We start from the raw sequence: 20,628 nt of genomic DNA, 5'->3' as shown, positions 1-20,628 counted from the left end.
CCAATCCAACTCAACACCACCTTCATCATTTGAGCAATAGAATTTCATGCATTTTATGTTATACGTCTCTATATTATGTGTAGTTCTCATTCTTGGAACTAAAAGAAAGTCTTTCAAATAAGGTTTGCCAATCACATAATCATTTAATATCTTTCGTCTTTATTAATTGTCTCATATTGTATTCCACCAGTTACTGCAAAAAGTCATAACAATTAGGGATAAATAAATAAATAAAGGGTTAATTTTTTTATGGTGAAGATCCACTGGTTTCTTCCATTCTGATAATTCGGATTTCTCCAATTGTGCTCTCTTGTTGGTATAACATGTACTATTAAAATAAATTTAAAGTATATCTCACTAATCACACACAAAATGACTCATTCTATTGAATATCGATTATATTTATGTTTGTGTGACGTACTTATCTTAAACAAGTTATTGATAGCAATTGATTAGGACCTAGAGCATTGACATTTCATGTAATTTGGTATTTTTATGTATGTCATGAACTTAAGTAAAAATAAATACTCTACATGTTTTCATTCAATTGAAATTTCAAACTGTATAATTTTGTCTCTATTGGTTTTTATACATAAACAAATACAATCTTCTTCCATATATTGAGAACTGGATAATTTAATTTGACCTTAACTTATCTTAGTGAAGAAGCATATGATTTCAAACTAGTAATGTTAGTTTAATCAAGCTCTGATGCAATGTTTTGACAATGCTCCATCTATAAAAAGATTAAAAAAAAGAAAGAACACAACACACATCTCTAAACCATGAAAACTCCAACCATTTCTTTGATTCTTCTTCTCATCTTGTCGTGCTCATTGGCAGCGTCTGCAGCCGGTGACTTCCTACAGTGTCTTTCCGAGAAATCCGACAACTACTCTTCGATCTCCAACGTTGTTTACACCTCAAATAATTCATCTTACACTTCCATTTTGAAATATTCCATCTTCAACCTTAGATTTGCTACGAACTCTACACCAAAGCCGCAGGCGATCATAACCCCAGAACACGAATCTCAAATACCGGCTATCATACACTGCGCTAAAGAAGCTTGCCTTGAAGTCAGGACTCGAAGCGGGGGCCACGACTTCGAGGGACTATCTTATGTATCACGAGTCCCGTTTGTGGTAATTGATTTGATCAATCTCAGTGAAATTACCGTGGACGCCGAGTCAAAAACTGCGTGGGTTGAAGCTGGTGCCACCATCGGCTCTTTGTATTACAGAATCGCGGAGAAAAGTCCGGTTCTTGGATTTCCAGCAGGTGGTTGCCTAACTATTGGTGTCGGGGCCACTTCGGTGGAGGAGGCTACGGCTTAATGCAGAGGAAGTATGGCTTGGCTGCCGATCATGTGATCGATGCAAGAATAGTCGACGTTAATGGCAAAATTCTTGATAGAGAATCAATGGGCGAAGATCTATTCTGGGCCATCAGAGGAGGTGGAGCTGCCAGTTTTGGCGTAGTTGTTGCCTGGAAGGTATTACGAAAAAAAACTTCACTTCACTAAAATTGAAGGTTAGAGGTCAAAAGTCACATATATGTTATATCAGATATTTTTCTGTTTCGCCTAAATATATTGTTTGGTCAATTAAAATTTAAGTCCACAGATTAGAGGCCCGCTCTGATACCATTATTATAGTTTATAGGATCCCATTTTAAAATCAATCAGATATAAAATAGATTTATCTACACAATGATATACTCCCTCCGTCCATAAAAAAATAGGACACATTATGAATGACACGAGTTTTAATGTGAAATTGGTAAAGTAAGAGAGAAGGGAAAAAATAAGAAAGAAGTTGTGTTAGTGGAATGTGGGGTCTTTATTATTAGTAAGAGATAAGGGAAAAAGTAAGAGAGAATGAGAAAAGGTAAGAGTTAGTGGAATGTGGGGTCCATATTATTAGTAGGAGATAAGAGAAAAAAGTAAGAGATAAGTTGTTGAAAACTTTCCTTTTTTAAATGTGTTATATTTTTTGTGGATATCCAAAAATGACAAATATGCTCTATTTTTTGTGGACGGAGGGAGTATAAGTTTTAAAATTAATTTATTCAGGTACAACTAGTGGATGTTCCCAAAAATGTCACTATCTTCCAAGTCGACAGAACATTAGAACAAAACGCAACTCAACTCATCCATCGTTGGCAATACGTCGCTCCCAACATCGACAAAGATTTGTTCATCGGAGTCTTGACATCCCGATCGAGCAATTGGACCGTCCTTGTCACCTTCTTCGCACTCTACCTCGGCGACATCGACGCATTGCTCCCGCTCATGCAGCAAAGCTTCCCCGAGCTCGGCCTAGTAAGACAAAACTGCGCCGAGACGAGCTGGATCCAATCCACCCTCGCCTTCGCCGGAAACCCCATCCAAACACCGCTGCAGATCCTGCTCAACAGAACTCAGCCCCAAAAAGAGTTCTCCAAACAGAAATCAAACTATGTGAAGGAACCAATTCCTCAACAGGGCTTTGAAGGATTATTGGAACAATTCTTCAAAGCAGAGGAAGCAACGAGAGGTTTATTGATCCTCGTTCCTTATGGCGGGAAAATGGCGGAGATCTCCGAATCCGCCATTCCTTTTCCTCATAGAGGCGGGAACCTGTACATGATCTCTCATCGTATGGTTTGGGAGGAAGAAAATGCTCGGGATTCGGAGAGGTACGTAGGCTGGTCGAGGCGGCTTGAGGACTACATGACTCCTTACGTTTCGAGTAATCCGAGGGAAGCGTATCTCAACTACAGAGATCTCGACCTTGGAGTTAACAACGTTGTGGGGGAGACGAGCTACGAGCAAGCAAGTGTTTGGGGCAAGAGATATTTCAAGGACAATTTTGATAGTCTTGTTCGGGTGAAAACCATGGTTGATCCCGGGAATTTCTTCAGAAACGAACAGAGCATTCCGCCGTTTGATTCCAAGTGGAAAACAGGGGATTGAGAAATTAAAAATTTAGGGAACACTGTGTATGATTATGAATAAGACGTTGTAAAATTTGAGGGTGCTTTTCTTGGGTAATGTATGTCAATTGTAAAATATTGTATATTATTTTCAAATTCAAGAAATAGATTTAATGTAGTTATTTATTTTTTAAGTACATTAAAAAAAACTGTTATTTGTTTATGAGGTATGTGAAAAAATTGTTAGTACTCCCTCCGTCTGTCAATAGGAGTTCCGATTTACCATTTTAGTCATCCGCCATTAGGAGTATGTCACGACCACAACTCCCTAGTTAAAGAAAGTTTAGCTATTTCGCGACTAAATATACTGAACTGTCTCAACTCCTCATGAATATAACTTAATTCAAGGAAACATTGTCTGAAATTGATAAAGATAACTTAATACTGAACCAGAGTGAATTCTGGGACATTGTCTTTAATAAAACAAGTCTAAGTTTACGCAGCGGAAGAGTTCCAAGACAGATGTAATATGTATGAAGACATACTACACCAGCTATCCTTCTAATTATTTAGCCTTCTGTCCCAACACCTCATCTGCCTCGACCAATCAACCTGCACATTAAGGAAAACAATATGCAGGGCTTAGTACTTGATATACTCAGTGGGCTTATGCCGAAAACTGTTTTCTTTTAATTGTCAGCCAAGCTGAGTGAACGCGGGGTTTTTCTAAAAACAAGTCCCGGTCACTAAAATCTGTTATTTCTTTCTGAAACAGACTGTAGTCTTTTAAACTTCTGATGATATGCCATATCAAACTGCGTGAATCGGGAATGTGGCCACATTCCACGATCACTGGGCCGGCCAACCTGGCGCTAGCTCACGACCCCTGGACCGGCCAACCTGGCTCTAGCTCACGGTCCTTATGCGTACACTAGTCCGAGTAGGATTTACTGATCTATTGGGATCCGAATTCGATTTAAACTGGTTTGGCATAGCCAACAGATAGGCAATCATAAAACAAAACATGGCATGACAACTCATTCAAAATAATCATGTTTTCACATAAAACACGCTTCAAGAGGAAGAAGAGAAAGAAAGCCCACCTCAATTGCTTAAACTCTTGCAAACGGGCGCTTTCCTGTCCTGAGATTACGCATCGTACGACGACGTTCCTTTACAAAATTAATATACTTAAATTAGGCTTTAAGTAATTATTCATCTTGCATGCATGCATGCCTAAGCGTGTGCTCTTTATTTTATTTCCTTCTTTCTAAAAAATTAGAACTCTATATTCTGTAATTAAATCGGCGATTTAATTTATTCGGAAACTGGCCGAACTGTGCGGGTACACTAAATTCCCGGATTATCTTAAGTATTTAAAAATACTTTCTGTGACTAATAAAGTCCGCTTTAATTATTTATCGAATATTATTTCAACACGGCTTAAACATTCCTTTCTTCAGTGGCTTAGGAAATTAATTCCATTATACTTTTGAAATTGATCTAGGATGACGGCTTCGACCAAGTTAATGGTCCTAAAAATATTCTCGGGCCCAGAATATTTCTTACTTAATTAAAATCGGCCCAAGACGTATTTTTCTCTCTCATAGCAAAATAACCTATATTAGTTGACTTGTCCAACTTGTACCATTTATTTACTAGGCCTAGGCCCAATTGCCTTATCAATTGGGGAGGCCCAAATTAGGCAAGGAGAAAAAGAACACCCCCCATACGTCGGCCCCTTTCTCATTCTTCTTCACCATTTCAAATTCTAAACTTAAATCCCTAATTCCCCTTTCTCTCCAAACTCCAAAATCGGGAATAGAACTTAGGGAAAAACAAATCCCTATTTGGAAGTAGCATAGCAGCTGCAAATCCTCCGGCTTGGCGTGAAGAGCAGCGGCGGATTTCTTTCTTTCGAGCTCCCTCCGTCGAGTTTCCTTTACTCCAGTGGCCGCCGTCTCCACTGCCACCGTCTCCGGCGAGGGACGATCGGTGTCCAGAGATCTCTCTCTCTCTGATGCACCGCCTCTGTCGCGACGCCCCGTCGCCGCCGCCTCTGCACCCGACTCGGCGAGTAGCTGCCGCTGCTTGTTAGCGGTGGAGACGCTGGTCGTGCCGTTCGTCGTCGTCGCGCGTTACCGCGGTTCGGCAGATTTCTCCCCATCCCTTCCCCGCTGACTAGCTCCGTCGTTAAACGACCTTTCCCAAGCTAAGCTTCTCTTGCATTTAATGATTTGGTTACTCTCTAGTGAATCAAAGTTGTAAGCTTAAAAGAACATCTTTGATTATTCGAGTCCGGTTGGGGCTTCTGCTATATCCTCCTTTCTCAGTTATGGCCTAGCGTGTTCTCGTTCTAGGTTAGTCAGTGACATTGCGAGACTACTATCGTATGGTGTTGCTATCGATTCCACTTGCTCTCCTATAATAGTTTCATGCTTATGCTTCTGAAACTATGGAGTTTTTCTAACATGCTTGTGATGTCTACATGATGCTATGATTCTTGGTTGTGGGAAAGAGTTACCTGCTGAGATTTACAGTTGGGGTGTAACACGGCCTTGATCTCTGCCTCTTGGTTCCAGCCCTTGGTCTCAGCCTCTCTTACTCGTTAGCTCACCAGAATTTCAACAATTGGTTGTGGAGGAGGCAAGGGCTGGGGGTTATCCTCTTTTATAGACTATCGTGTAACTGAATGCTGCACAATGTCTGATGTATTTGGCTGGAAAGGAATTAACAGGCTGTGCAGCTTGCTGCTCTCTCTCTCTCTCTGCAGCTTTGCAGAGCATGTACTCTAAGTCCTTGTTCCTCTCTAACTGATCTTGGGGCTGGTGTACTCGTGGTTTTAGTGGGGTTGCTGAGTCCACGCTATTCTCCACACCCTTTAACTGTTTTTGGCTTATTGTGTGGTCTAATACTGAACTTATTTATGAATTTTCGTCCCTTGTTGCAGGTGCACTTAGGAGATGGCATTTGTGGCTGATTTCCTTTACCATGGCAGGTCTAAATGCAGGTGGTACAAGCTGTCAACTGCAGCCTTGCAGTGTGCAGTTGGTGGAGGGGAATTTGCTGGCTGACATTGCCCTTCTCGGCCCAGCTCGGTCTCACCTTTCCGAAAGGTAAGGTTCCTCCTTTTTTTATTACATGGTATTAGTTGTCTTTTATTTATGCATCCAAAACTCCCACCTAACGTGTGGTTTGGTCTATTTTTGGCTAGGTGTTGGCAGCCTCGCGCGGCTAGCCGCGGAGAGAGTGCTCCTTTGACGTCTCTCCCATTCGAGCATTTTCTGAAATCTGGGTCGCGGCGGCCTGATGGTGAAGAACGCCATAGTTGCTAGGGCTCAACCATGTAATAGTATAGTTCGACTTACTTCCCAACATGTATGAAAAGTTCGATGTTAGTTGGTGTATATTTCTTTCTAGCATTTGTAATTCATTGACTTGAATTTCTTTATACTGTATTTATACTTCTATTCAAGAAATAAAATATTCTCTCATTCTTTATTCAAAAGTCTAGTATTCATCTTGAAGTTCTCGAGAATCTGAGTCTCGGCTATTACAGAGTATCTGTTCACTTTTACTATAAATGGTAGGTAGGTCTCACTTCCACTAACGGGTCACTCACTTTTCTTTATATTACTTAAAACTTGTGTTGAATTCAAATGAGACTTCTAATGGGAGACGAATGGAGTATTTGTTTTTTAAGTATATTTAGTAACTTGAAAAATGTTATACCAATCCAACTCAACACCACCTTCATCATTTGAGCAATAGAATTTCATGCATTTTATGTTATACGTCTCTATATTATGTGTAGTTCTCATTCTTGGAACTAAAAGAAAGTCTTTCAAATAAGGTTTGCCAATCACATAATCATTTAATATCTTTCGTCTTTATTAATTGTCTCATATTGTATTCCACCAGTTACTGCAAAAAGTCATAACAATTAGGGATAAATAAATAAATAAAGGGTTAATTTTTTTATGGTGAAGATCCACTGGTTTCTTCCATTCTGATAATTCGGATTTCTCCAATTGTGCTCTCTTGTTGGTATAACATGTACTATTAAAATAAATTTAAAGTATATCTCACTAATCACACACAAAATGACTCATTCTATTGAATATCGATTATATTTATGTTTGTGTGACGTACTTATCTTAAACAAGTTATTGATAGCAATTGATTAGGACCTAGAGCATTGACATTTCATGTAATTTGGTATTTTTATGTATGTCATGAACTTAAGTAAAAATAAATACTCTACATGTTTTCATTCAATTGAAATTTCAAACTGTATAATTTTGTCTCTATTGGTTTTTATACATAAACAAATACAATCTTCTTCCATATATTGAGAACTGGATAATTTAATTTGACCTTAACTTATCTTAGTGAAGAAGCATATGATTTCAAACTAGTAATGTTAGTTTAATCAAGCTCTGATGCAATGTTTTGACAATGCTCCATCTATAAAAAGATTAAAAAAAAGAAAGAACACAACACACATCTCTAAACCATGAAAACTCCAACCATTTCTTTGATTCTTCTTCTCATCTTGTCGTGCTCATTGGCAGCGTCTGCAGCCGGTGACTTCCTACAGTGTCTTTCCGAGAAATCCGACAACTACTCTTCGATCTCCAACGTTGTTTACACCTCAAATAATTCATCTTACACTTCCATTTTGAAATATTCCATCTTCAACCTTAGATTTGCTACGAACTCTACACCAAAGCCGCAGGCGATCATAACCCCAGAACACGAATCTCAAATACCGGCTATCATACACTGCGCTAAAGAAGCTTGCCTTGAAGTCAGGACTCGAAGCGGGGGCCACGACTTCGAGGGACTATCTTATGTATCACGAGTCCCGTTTGTGGTAATTGATTTGATCAATCTCAGTGAAATTACCGTGGACGCCGAGTCAAAAACTGCGTGGGTTGAAGCTGGTGCCACCATCGGCTCTTTGTATTACAGAATCGCGGAGAAAAGTCCGGTTCTTGGATTTCCAGCAGGTGGTTGCCTAACTATTGGTGTCGGGGCCACTTCGGTGGAGGAGGCTACGGCTTAATGCAGAGGAAGTATGGCTTGGCTGCCGATCATGTGATCGATGCAAGAATAGTCGACGTTAATGGCAAAATTCTTGATAGAGAATCAATGGGCGAAGATCTATTCTGGGCCATCAGAGGAGGTGGAGCTGCCAGTTTTGGCGTAGTTGTTGCCTGGAAGGTATTACGAAAAAAAACTTCACTTCACTAAAATTGAAGGTTAGAGGTCAAAAGTCACATATATGTTATATCAGATATTTTTCTGTTTCGCCTAAATATATTGTTTGGTCAATTAAAATTTAAGTCCACAGATTAGAGGCCCGCTCTGATACCATTATTATAGTTTATAGGATCCCATTTTAAAATCAATCAGATATAAAATAGATTTATCTACACAATGATATACTCCCTCCGTCCATAAAAAAATAGGACACATTATGAATGACACGAGTTTTAATGTGAAATTGGTAAAGTAAGAGAGAAGGGAAAAAATAAGAAAGAAGTTGTGTTAGTGGAATGTGGGGTCTTTATTATTAGTAAGAGATAAGGGAAAAAGTAAGAGAGAATGAGAAAAGGTAAGAGTTAGTGGAATGTGGGGTCCATATTATTAGTAGGAGATAAGAGAAAAAAGTAAGAGATAAGTTGTTGAAAACTTTCCTTTTTTAAATGTGTTATATTTTTTGTGGATATCCAAAAATGACAAATATGCTCTATTTTTTGTGGACGGAGGGAGTATAAGTTTTAAAATTAATTTATTCAGGTACAACTAGTGGATGTTCCCAAAAATGTCACTATCTTCCAAGTCGACAGAACATTAGAACAAAACGCAACTCAACTCATCCATCGTTGGCAATACGTCGCTCCCAACATCGACAAAGATTTGTTCATCGGAGTCTTGACATCCCGATCGAGCAATTGGACCGTCCTTGTCACCTTCTTCGCACTCTACCTCGGCGACATCGACGCATTGCTCCCGCTCATGCAGCAAAGCTTCCCCGAGCTCGGCCTAGTAAGACAAAACTGCGCCGAGACGAGCTGGATCCAATCCACCCTCGCCTTCGCCGGAAACCCCATCCAAACACCGCTGCAGATCCTGCTCAACAGAACTCAGCCCCAAAAAGAGTTCTCCAAACAGAAATCAAACTATGTGAAGGAACCAATTCCTCAACAGGGCTTTGAAGGATTATTGGAACAATTCTTCAAAGCAGAGGAAGCAACGAGAGGTTTATTGATCCTCGTTCCTTATGGCGGGAAAATGGCGGAGATCTCCGAATCCGCCATTCCTTTTCCTCATAGAGGCGGGAACCTGTACATGATCTCTCATCGTATGGTTTGGGAGGAAGAAAATGCTCGGGATTCGGAGAGGTACGTAGGCTGGTCGAGGCGGCTTGAGGACTACATGACTCCTTACGTTTCGAGTAATCCGAGGGAAGCGTATCTCAACTACAGAGATCTCGACCTTGGAGTTAACAACGTTGTGGGGGAGACGAGCTACGAGCAAGCAAGTGTTTGGGGCAAGAGATATTTCAAGGACAATTTTGATAGTCTTGTTCGGGTGAAAACCATGGTTGATCCCGGGAATTTCTTCAGAAACGAACAGAGCATTCCGCCGTTTGATTCCAAGTGGAAAACAGGGGATTGAGAAATTAAAAATTTAGGGAACACTGTGTATGATTATGAATAAGACGTTGTAAAATTTGAGGGTGCTTTTCTTGGGTAATGTATGTCAATTGTAAAATATTGTATATTATTTTCAAATTCAAGAAATAGATTTAATGTAGTTATTTATTTTTTAAGTACATTAAAAAAAACTGTTATTTGTTTATGAGGTATGTGAAAAAATTGTTAGTACTCCCTCCGTCTGTCAATAGGAGTTCCGATTTACCATTTTAGTCATCCGCCATTAGGAGTATGTCACGACCACAACTCCCTAGTTAAAGAAAGTTTAGCTATTTCGCGACTAAATATACTGAACTGTCTCAACTCCTCATGAATATAACTTAATTCAAGGAAACATTGTCTGAAATTGATAAAGATAACTTAATACTGAACCAGAGTGAATTCTGGGACATTGTCTTTAATAAAACAAGTCTAAGTTTACGCAGCGGAAGAGTTCCAAGACAGATGTAATATGTATGAAGACATACTACACCAGCTATCCTTCTAATTATTTAGCCTTCTGTCCCAACACCTCATCTGCCTCGACCAATCAACCTGCACATTAAGGAAAACAATATGCAGGGCTTAGTACTTGATATACTCAGTGGGCTTATGCCGAAAACTGTTTTCTTTTAATTGTCAGCCAAGCTGAGTGAACGCGGGGTTTTTCTAAAAACAAGTCCCGGTCACTAAAATCTGTTATTTCTTTCTGAAACAGACTGTAGTCTTTTAAACTTCTGATGATATGCCATATCAAACTGCGTGAATCGGGAATGTGGCCACATTCCACGATCACTGGGCCGGCCAACCTGGCGCTAGCTCACGACCCCTGGACCGGCCAACCTGGCTCTAGCTCACGGTCCTTATGCGTACACTAGTCCGAGTAGGATTTACTGATCTATTGGGATCCGAATTCGATTTAAACTGGTTTGGCATAGCCAACAGATAGGCAATCATAAAACAAAACATGGCATGACAACTCATTCAAAATAATCATGTTTTCACATAAAACACGCTTCAAGAGGAAGAAGAGAAAGAAAGCCCACCTCAATTGCTTAAACTCTTGCAAACGGGCGCTTTCCTGTCCTGAGATTACGCATCGTACGACGACGTTCCTTTACAAAATTAATATACTTAAATTAGGCTTTAAGTAATTATTCATCTTGCATGCATGCATGCCTAAGCGTGTGCTCTTTATTTTATTTCCTTCTTTCTAAAAAATTAGAACTCTATATTCTGTAATTAAATCGGCGATTTAATTTATTCGGAAACTGGCCGAACTGTGCGGGTACACTAAATTCCCGGATTATCTTAAGTATTTAAAAATACTTTCTGTGACTAATAAAGTCCGCTTTAATTATTTATCGAATATTATTTCAACACGGCTTAAACATTCCTTTCTTCAGTGGCTTAGGAAATTAATTCCATTATACTTTTGAAATTGATCTAGGATGACGGCTTCGACCAAGTTAATGGTCCTAAAAATATTCTCGGGCCCAGAATATTTCTTACTTAATTAAAATCGGCCCAAGACGTATTTTTCTCTCTCATAGCAAAATAACCTATATTAGTTGACTTGTCCAACTTGTACCATTTATTTACTAGGCCTAGGCCCAATTGCCTTATCAATTGGGGAGGCCCAAATTAGGCAAGGAGAAAAAGAACACCCCCCATACGTCGGCCCCTTTCTCATTCTTCTTCACCATTTCAAATTCTAAACTTAAATCCCTAATTCCCCTTTCTCTCCAAACTCCAAAATCGGGAATAGAACTTAGGGAAAAACAAATCCCTATTTGGAAGTAGCATAGCAGCTGCAAATCCTCCGGCTTGGCGTGAAGAGCAGCGGCGGATTTCTTTCTTTCGAGCTCCCTCCGTCGAGTTTCCTTTACTCCAGTGGCCGCCGTCTCCACTGCCACCGTCTCCGGCGAGGGACGATCGGTGTCCAGAGATCTCTCTCTCTCTGATGCACCGCCTCTGTCGCGACGCCCCGTCGCCGCCGCCTCTGCACCCGACTCGGCGAGTAGCTTCCGCTGCTTGTTAGCGGTGGAGACGCTGGTCGTGCCGTTCGTAGTCGTCGCGCGTTACCGCGGTTCGGCAGATTTCTCCCCATCCCTTCCCCGCTGACTAGCTCCGTCGTTAAACGACCTTTCCCAAGCTAAGCTTCTCTTGCATTTAATGATTTGGTTACTCTCTAGTGAATCAAAGTTGTAAGCTTAAAAGAACATCTTTGATTATTCGAGTCCGGTTGGGGCTTCTGCTATATCCTCCTTTCTCAGTTATGGCCTAGCGTGTTCTCGTTCTAGGTTAGTCAGTGACATTGCGAGACTACTATCGTATGGTGTTGCTATCGATTCCACTTGCTCTCCTATAATAGTTTCATGCTTATGCTTCTGAAACTATGGAGTTTTTCTAACATGCTTGTGATGTCTACATGATGCTATAATTCTTGGTTGTGGGAAAGAGTTACCTGCTGAGATTTACAGTTGGGGTGTAACACGGCCTTGATCTCTGCCTCTTGGTTCCAGCCCTTGGTCTCAGCCTCTCTTACTCGTTAGCTCACCAGAATTTCAACAATTGGTTGTGGAGGAGGCAAGGGCTGGGGGTTATCCTCTTTTATAGACTATCGTGTAACTGAAAGCTGCACAATGTCTGATGTACTTGGCTGGAAAGGAATTAACAGGCTGTGCAGCTTGCTGCTCTCTCTCTCTCTGCAGCTTTGCAGAGCATGTACTCTAAGTCCTTGTTCCTCTCTAACTGATCTTGGGGCTGGTGTACTCGTGGTTTTAGTGGGGTTGCTGAGTCCACGCTATTCTCCACACCCTTTAACTGTTTTTGGCTTATTGTGTGGTCTAATACTGAACTTATTTATGAATTTTCGTCCTTTGTTGCAGGTGCACTCAGGAGATGGCATTTGTGGCTGATTTCCTTTACCATGGCAGGTCTAAATGCAGGTGGTACAAGCTGTCAACTGCAGCCTTGCAGTGTGCAGTTGGTGGAGGGGAATTTGCTGGCTGACCTTGCCCTTCTCGGCCCAGCTCGGTCTCACCTTTCCGAAAGGTAAGGTTCCTCCTTTTTTATTACATGGTATTAGTTGTCTTTTATTTATGCATCCAAAACTCCCACCTAACGTGTGGTTTGGTCTATTTTTGGCTAGGTGTTGGCAGCCTCGCGCGGCTAGCCGCGGAGAGAGTGCTCCTTTGACGTCTCTCCCATTCGAGCATTTTCTGAAATCTGGGTCGTGGCGGCCTGATGGTGAAGAACGCCATAGTTGCTAGGGCTCAACCATGTAATAGTATAGTTCGACTTACTTCCCAACATGTACGAAAAGTTCGATGTTAGTTGGTGTATATTTCTTTCTAGCATTTGTAATTCATTGACTTGAATATCTTTATACTGTATTTATACTTCTATTCAAGAAATAAAATATTCTCTCATTCTTTATTCAAAGTCTAGTATTCATCTTGAAGTTCTCGAGAATCTGAGTTTCGGCTATTACAGAGTATCAGTTCACTTTTACTATAAATGGTAGGTAGGTCTCACTTCCACTAACGGGTCACTCACTTTTCTTTATATTACTTAAAACTTGTGTTGAATTCAAATGAGACTTCTAATGGGAGACGAATGGAGTATTTGTTTTTTAAGTATATTTAGTAACTTGAAAAATGTTATACCAATCCAACTCAACACCACCTTCATCATTTGAGCAATAGAATTTCATGCATTTTATGTTATACGTCTCTATATTATGTGTAGTTCTCATTCTTGGAACTAAAAGAAAGTCTTTCAAATAAGGTTTGCCAATCACATAATCATTTAATATCTTTCGTCTTTATTAATTGTCTCATATTGTATTCCACCAGTTACTGCAAAAAGTCATAACAATTAGGGATAAATAAATAAAGGGTTAATTTTTTTATGGTGAAGATCCACTGGTTTCTTCCATTCTGATAATTCGGATTTCTCCAATTGTGCTCTCTTGTTGGTATAACATGTACTATTAAAATAAATTTATAGTATATCTCACTAATCACACACAAAATGACTCATTCTATTGAATATCGATTATATTTATGTTTGTGTGACGTACTTATCTTAAACAAGTTATTGATAGCAATTGATTAGGACGTAGAGCATTGACATTTCATGTAATTTGGTATTTTTTATGTATGTCATGAACTTAAGTAAAAATAAATACTCTACATGTTTTCATTCAATTGTAATTTCAAACTGTATAATTTTGTCTCTATTGGTTTTTATACATAAACAAATACAATCTTCTTCCATATATTGAGAACTGGATAACTTAATTTGACCTTAACTTATCTTAGTGAAGAAGCATATGATTTCAAACTAGTAATGTTAGTTTAATCAAGCTCTGATGCAATGTTTTGACAATGCTCCATCTATAAAAAGATTAAAAAAAAGAAAGAACACAACACACATCTCTAAACCATGAAAACTCCAACCATTTCTTTGATTCTTCTTCTCATCTTGTCGTGCTCATTGGCAGCGTCTGCAGCCGGTGACTTCCTACAGTGTCTTTCCGAGAAATCCGACAACTACTCTTCGATCTCCAATGTTGTTTACACCTCAAATAATTCATCTTACACTTCCATTTTGAAATATTCCATCTTCAACCTTAGATTTGCTACGAACTCTACACCAAAGCCGCAGGCGATCATAACCCCAGAACACGAATCTCAAATACCGGCTATCATACACTGCGCTAAAGAAGCTTGCCTTGAAGTCAGGACTCGAAGTGGGGGCCATGACTTCGAGGGACTATCTTATGTATCACGAGTCCCGTTTGTGGTAATTGATTTGATCAATCTCAGTGAAATTACCGTGGACGCCGAGTCAAAAACTGCGTGGGTTGAAGCTGGTGCCACCATCGGCTCTTTGTATTACAGAATCGCAGAGAAAAGTCCGGTTCTTGGATTTCCAGCAGGTGGTTGCCTAACTATTGGTGTCGGGGGCCACTTCGGTGGAGGAGGCTACGGCTTAATGCAGAGGAAGTATGGCTTGGCTGCCGATCATGTGATCGATGCAAGAATAGTCGACGTTAATGGCAAAATTCTTGATAGAGAATCAATGGGCGAAGATCTATTCTGGGCCATCAGAGGAGGTGGAGCTGCCAGTTTTGGCGTAGTTGTTGCCTGGAAGGTATTACGAAAAAAAACTTCACTTCACTAAAATTGAAGGTTAGAGGTCAAAAGTCACATATATGTTATATCAGATATTTTTCTGTTTCGCCTAAATATACTGTTTGGTCAATTAAAATTTAAGTCCACAGATTAGAGGCCCGCTCTGATACCATTATTATAGTTTGTAGGATCCCATTTTAAAATCAATCAGATATAAAATAGATTTATCTACACAATGATATACTCCCTCCGTCCATAAAAAAATAGGACACATTATGAATGACACGAGTTTTAATGTGAAATTGGTAAAGTAAGAGAGAAGGGAAAAAATAAGAAAGAAGTTGTGTTAGTGGAATGTGGGGTCTTTATTATTAGTAAGAGATAAGGGAAAAAAAGTAAGAAAGAAGGAGAAAAGGTAAGAGAGCAGTAATGTTAGTGGAATGTGAGGTCCATATTATTAGCAACAGAGAAGAGAAAAAAGTAAGAGAGAAGTGGTTGAAAACTTTCCTTTTTTAAATGTGTTCTATTTTTTGTGGATATTCAAAAATGACAAATCTACTCTATTTTTGTGGACGGATGGAGTATAAGTTTTAAAATTAATTTATTCAGGTACAACTAGTGGATGTTCCCAAAAATGTCACTATCTTCCAGGTCGACAGAACATTAGAACAAAACGCAACTCATCTCATCCATCGTTGGCAATACATCGCTCCCAACATCGACAAAGATTTGTTCATCGGAGTCTTGACATCCCGATCGAGCAATCGGACCGTCCTTGTCAGCTTCTTCGCACTCTACCTCGGCGGCATCGACACATTGCTCCCGCTCATGCAGCAAAGCTTCCCCGAGCTAGGCCTAGTGAGGCAAAACTGCGCCGAGACGAGCTGGATCCAATCCACCCTCGCCTTCGGCGGCTACCCCATCGAAACACCGTTGCAAATCCTTCTCAACAGAACTCAACCCACAAAAGGATTCGCCAAAGACAAATCAAACTATGTGAAGACACCAATTCCTCAGCATGCCTTTGAAGGCATATGGGAACACTTCTACAAAGCAGAAGCTATGAGTGGTTTATTCATCCTCATGATGCCTTATGGCGGGAAAATGGCGGAGATTTCCGAATCCGCCATTCCTTTTCCTCATAGAGGCGGGAATCTGTACCTGATCAATCATGCCATCGGTTGGTTAGAAGAAAATGCCCGGGATTCGGAGAGCTACGTAAGCTGGTCGAGGAGGATTGACGATTACTTGACTCCTTACGTTTCGAGTAATCCGAGGGAAGCGTATCTCAACTACAGAGATCTCGACCTTGGAGTTAACAACGTTGTGGGGGAGACGAGCTACGAGCAAGCAAGTGTTTGGGGCAAGAGATATTTCAAGGACAATTTTGATCGTCTTGTTCGGGTGAAAACCATGGTTGATCCCGGGAATTTCTTCAGAAACGAACAGAGCATTCCGCCGTTGCATTACTAGTGGAAAACAGGGGATTGAGAAATTAAAGATTTAGGGAACACTGTGTATGATTATGAATAAGACGTTGTAAAATTTGAGTTGTGTTGCTTTTCATTAATGTAAATCAGTTGTTTATTTTGTGATTTGCTTTTCATATTGTGTATGAGTCCATTTTATTTAGTGATTTGCTAGACTTAGGAGATTCTCAAATCTCAATAAACCTTTAATATTTTCAAACTTTGAAATAAGGATAGCTAATTAGTACTAGACCATTATGCCCTCAGCCTTTCATTTCAGATTTCAGTCAATTAAAAGATTATTATTCAAGCTAATAAGGTGGAGTAGACGTTATGTATCACCTTTGGCATATAATTCTAGTTTTTCTGGAATTCTTTTATTCCACTTTGTTGATGCCTTTATTTAATATTATTTCTGCTTTTAACTTTATAATTTCATAAGAATTCAACCATTTTACTTTTACTTAATTAATGTTTCGCGAAAGATTTCAATTCGTGCATACGCATGTCCCTTTACACAACGCAATTTGACCAATTATCCAGTTTACTTTTATGGATTAAATTTGATTTTAATTACTCCCGCATTCCGCCATTAGGAGTCTCACTCCTTGGCGGCACGGGTTTTAAGAAATATTAAGAAAAGTGAGTGGAAAAAAGTCAGTGGAATAGAAGTCTTACTTGAATATTTTAGTTTTAAATAAAATGTGAGTGGAAGGTGGGACCCTATTACCATTTATGGTAAAAATGAACCGGGACTCCTATTCGCGGACGAAGAAGTATAATATTTTGAATTTAGCCTAGCAATTGACTGAACTATGATTGTATAATTTGATTTGACCTGAAAAGTTCTTCATAGACAAGAATAGGATTTCAAACCTGATGTAATATTCAAACAAAATTGCATTATTAGCATAGAAAAGCTCCGTCTATAAATAAATCAAAAAAAACAAAGAACAAAACACACATCTCTAAACCATGAAAACTCCAACCATTTCTTTGATTCTTCTCCTCATCTTGGCGTGCTCATTGGCAGCTTCGGCCGCCGGTGACTTACTACAATGCCTGTCGACGAAATTCGATAACTACTCTTCCATTTCCAACGTTGTTTACACCACACGAAATTCATCATACACTTCCATCTTGGAACATACCATCTACAACCTCAGATTCGACACGGAATCTACACCTAAACCGCAGGTGATCATAACCCCAGAACACGAATCTCAGATCCCGCCTGTCGTACACTGCGCCAAAAAGGCTGGCCTTGAAGTCAGGATTCGCAGCGGCGGCCATGACGCAGAGGGACTGTCTTATGTGTCACGAGTCCCGTTTGTGGTCATTGATTTGATCAAATTAAATGAAATCACTGTAGACGCCGCGGCAAAAACTGCGTGGGTTGGAGCCGGTGCAACTATCGGCTCTTTGTATTACAGGATCGCGGAGAAAAGCCCGGTTCTTGCATTTCCGGCGGGTGGTTGCCTGACACTTGGCGCCGGAGGCCACTTCGGTGGAGGAGGCTATGGCTTGTTGATGAGGAAGTATGGCTTGGCTGCAGATAATGTGATCGATGCAAGAATAGTCGACGTTAATGGCAGAATTCTCGACAGAAAATTAATGGGCGAAGATCTGTTCTGGGCCATCAGAGGCGGCGGCGCCGCCAGTTTTGGTGTAGTTGTTGCTTGGAAGGTATAATTCGAAAACTATAATTTTTCACTAAATAAAGTATATCAAAGTCAAACATTTCTAGGAGTTTAACTTCTTTTCTTTGACCGGCCGTCATACTAATTTATATTTAAAGTGTAGATATATTGTTAGATTATATATTTTTGTGTTTGTTAAGATATATATTGTTGGATCAGTTAATGTTTAAATAAATAGTCAAAGTTCCATTATAAACCTAATTAGTATAATTAGAAGTACATCAAACTTATGTACTCGTTTAAATTAATCTAAACAGGTACAACTAGTGGATGTACCAGAAAAAGTCACCATCTTCAGAGTAGACCGAACACTAGAACAAAACGCAACTCAAATCGTCCACCGCTGGCAATACGTCGCTCCCAGCATCGACAAAGAATTATTTATCGACGTAATGATATCCCGACCGAGCACTGCCCAGTCACCAGCCAACCGGACCGTCCTCGTCTCGTTCATCGCACTCTACCTCGGGGGCGTCGACACACTGCTTCCCCTGATGCAGAGAACATTCCCCGGGCTCGGCCTAAAGAGGGAAAACTGCAACGAGACGAGCTGGGTCGAATCGACCCTCGGCATCAACGGCTTCCCCATCGAAAACTTGCAAATCCTCCTCAACATAACTCAGCCCAAAGGCTACTCCAAACAGAAATCAAACTACGTGAAGAAGCCAATCCCAAAACAGGGCTTCGAAGGGATATGGGAAAAGTTCTACAAAGACGAAGCCATGGATGGTTTGACGTTCCTTTTGCAGCCCTACGGCGGGAGAATGGCGGAGATCTCCGAATCCGCCATTCCGTTTCCTCATAGAGGCGGCAATCTTTACCTCATCACTCATCTCATCAACTGGGGAGAAGAGAGTGCTCGGGATTCGGAGAGCTACGTGAGGTGGTCGAGGAGGATTGAGGATTACTTGACTCCTTACGTGTCGAGTAATCCGAGGGAGGCATATCTCAACTACAGAGATCTCGATATCGGAGTTAACAACGTTGTGGGGGAGACGAGCTACAAGCAAGCTAGTGTTTGGGGAAGGAAATATTTTAAGAACAATTTCGATCGCCTTGTTCGGGTGAAGACCATGGTTGATCCGGGGAATTTTTTCAGGAACGAACAGAGCATTCCGCCGTTGCGATCTAAGTGGAAAAAAGGGGAGTGAGAAATCTAAGATTTAGGTATGAATAAGACCATTGTGATGTTATATGTTATGTTATGTATTTAATCCTAATTAGCTCTAGTAATAAGGTTAAGTCATTGTTGTTATCCTAATTTATTTGTAATTTCTCTACGAATAATTTTCTAGTGTAGTTTGTCTCTTTTATTACTTTTTGTTATGCATGCCGTTTATAACAATCTTTGGTTGTATTGGTGATATAGTGAAGGGTTAGGCTAGCTCAAAATCATGTTTCAAGTGTTTTCTATGTCGTATATTCAGATCTTTGAAAAGTTAGTTTAGTAGTTGTAGTATTTTATAATAAATTCAAGTTGATGCAAATTAAAAAAACTGAGTTAATTTGGCATGTCAATCTTGAACAAAACTTGGTCAGATTTGATTGACAGACTGATAATACTATATTTAGAATATTCTGATCTTAATTCTTAATTGTTAGAATTATTTGAGGCTGTCTAATTTGACGAGTTTGTTTAATTTGGATTCAAATGAGCTTGAAGAGATAAAAGACAAAATAATTGAAGTCATTTTGTGCACGTGTGAAATGTCTATATCCATCATCATATTTTTAATTGGGATGTAATCAAATACAAACTCTAAATATTATACAAACTATAATTTGGACCATTAAAAAATTTCAACAAATGACTAAATAATAGCAATAGAAAATGTCAACACAATGTCAACGGTGATGTTGTGTTGACATTGTGTTGACACTGGGTTGACATTGTGTTGACATCAAAATCTTAAAATTTATATTATGTTGACATTGTATTGACGCTGTGTTGATACTGTATTGTAAAATTTGGAGTTTATACAATATATAGAGTTTGCATTATATCATTACCCTATTTTAATTACACCTTTCTATATAGTTTAGAGATGCAGAAAAGTTTTATTTAGACTAAATTTATGATCGTTCTAGTAAAAACATGATTTGACAATGAACGTTGAATTAAGTCATTATCGATAGATCGATTGGTTAATGAACCCCGAAGTTCTATAGTTCATTCGTTTATATTTAATTATTCTTCCAGGTTCCAATGTTAAGCTTTATTATTTATTCTCATTGGTTTCATAATAAAATCATCTTTTAAAATTATTAGTCTAAATAGTTCTATAAGTTATCTATAATTATACTAGTACTTAGGGATTAGTATTAATTAATTAATCAATATAGAAATAATACCCTAGCCTAATTTGCAAATATCAAACAATTTCGCTTTGAGATTTGCAAATTAAAGCTGCAAATTATTTATCGTCAATAAATTTTAAAATTATGTTATAGATCATCGTCTTTGGCCAATAATAAGTCAAATTAATATTTATGTGACGCACGCATGTACGAACGAAATATGAAAAAGGGTCAACTTATTATGATAGAGAATAATTTTGTGTTTTTCTCTAGAAAATATGCACACACTCGTTATTGAGAGCTGGTATTTATATGCAAAGTTGTAGTTATTTTACCTCCATTTTGAATAGATTTTAAGTTTAATAAATTCATTTCTGCCTTCAACAATACTTCATTC

General features: G+C 39.3%; 2 protein-coding genes, 2 long non-coding RNA genes and 2 pseudogenes across 4 annotated transcripts; all 6 read left to right on the top strand.

Moving 5' to 3' along the window:
• The first annotated feature begins 757 nt into the window (after nt 1-757).
• Nucleotides 758-3,102, top strand: LOC121776269 (annotated as a pseudogene).
• A 1,535-nt stretch (nt 3,103-4,637) lies between these two features.
• On the top strand, nt 4,638-6,424 carry LOC121777365. Its single transcript, XR_006045473.1, has 2 exons — nt 4,638-6,032; nt 6,131-6,424. It is a non-coding gene; the product is annotated as an uncharacterized LOC121777365 (long non-coding RNA).
• Nucleotides 6,425-7,404: 980 nt separating this feature from the next.
• On the top strand, nt 7,405-9,749 carry LOC121776239 (annotated as a pseudogene).
• Nucleotides 9,750-11,284: 1,535 nt separating this feature from the next.
• On the top strand, nt 11,285-13,067 carry LOC121777381. Its single transcript, XR_006045475.1, has 2 exons — nt 11,285-12,677; nt 12,775-13,067. It is a non-coding gene; the product is annotated as an uncharacterized LOC121777381 (long non-coding RNA).
• Nucleotides 13,068-14,051: 984 nt separating this feature from the next.
• LOC121776129 (cannabidiolic acid synthase-like) lies at nt 14,052-16,370 on the top strand. Its single transcript, XM_042173270.1, has 2 exons — nt 14,052-14,783; nt 15,374-16,370. The coding sequence occupies exons 1-2, from the start codon at nt 14,073-14,075 to the stop codon at nt 16,235-16,237; spliced, it is 1,575 nt and encodes a 524-aa protein (XP_042029204.1). The 5' UTR covers nt 14,052-14,072; the 3' UTR covers nt 16,238-16,370.
• An 838-nt stretch (nt 16,371-17,208) lies between these two features.
• LOC121776412 (berberine bridge enzyme-like 8) lies at nt 17,209-19,105 on the top strand. The gene is made up of 2 exons (XM_042173589.1): nt 17,209-17,919; nt 18,191-19,105. Exons 1-2 carry the CDS (start codon nt 17,209-17,211, stop codon nt 19,082-19,084), a joined length of 1,605 nt encoding a protein of 534 aa, XP_042029523.1. The 3' UTR covers nt 19,085-19,105.
• The last annotated feature ends 1,523 nt before the right edge of the window (nt 19,106-20,628 follow it).

Source organism: Salvia splendens, chromosome 18, assembly GCF_004379255.2.
Source record: "Salvia splendens isolate huo1 chromosome 18, SspV2, whole genome shotgun sequence".
Taxonomy (NCBI): domain Eukaryota; kingdom Viridiplantae; phylum Streptophyta; class Magnoliopsida; order Lamiales; family Lamiaceae; genus Salvia; species Salvia splendens.
This window is presented reverse-complemented; position numbering and strand designations above follow the sequence as displayed.

Coding starts and splice junctions, on each gene's coding strand:
- LOC121776129 (XM_042173270.1), top strand. CDS start 14,073: ATGAAAACTCCAACCATTTCTTTGATTCTTCTTCTCATCTTGTCGTGC. Junction 14,784..15,373: donor GCGTAGTTGTTGCCTGGAAG/GTATTACGAAAA, acceptor TAATTTATTCAG/GTACAACTAGTGGATGTTCC.
- LOC121776412 (XM_042173589.1), top strand. CDS start 17,209: ATGAAAACTCCAACCATTTCTTTGATTCTTCTCCTCATCTTGGCGTGC. Junction 17,920..18,190: donor GTGTAGTTGTTGCTTGGAAG/GTATAATTCGAA, acceptor TAATCTAAACAG/GTACAACTAGTGGATGTACC.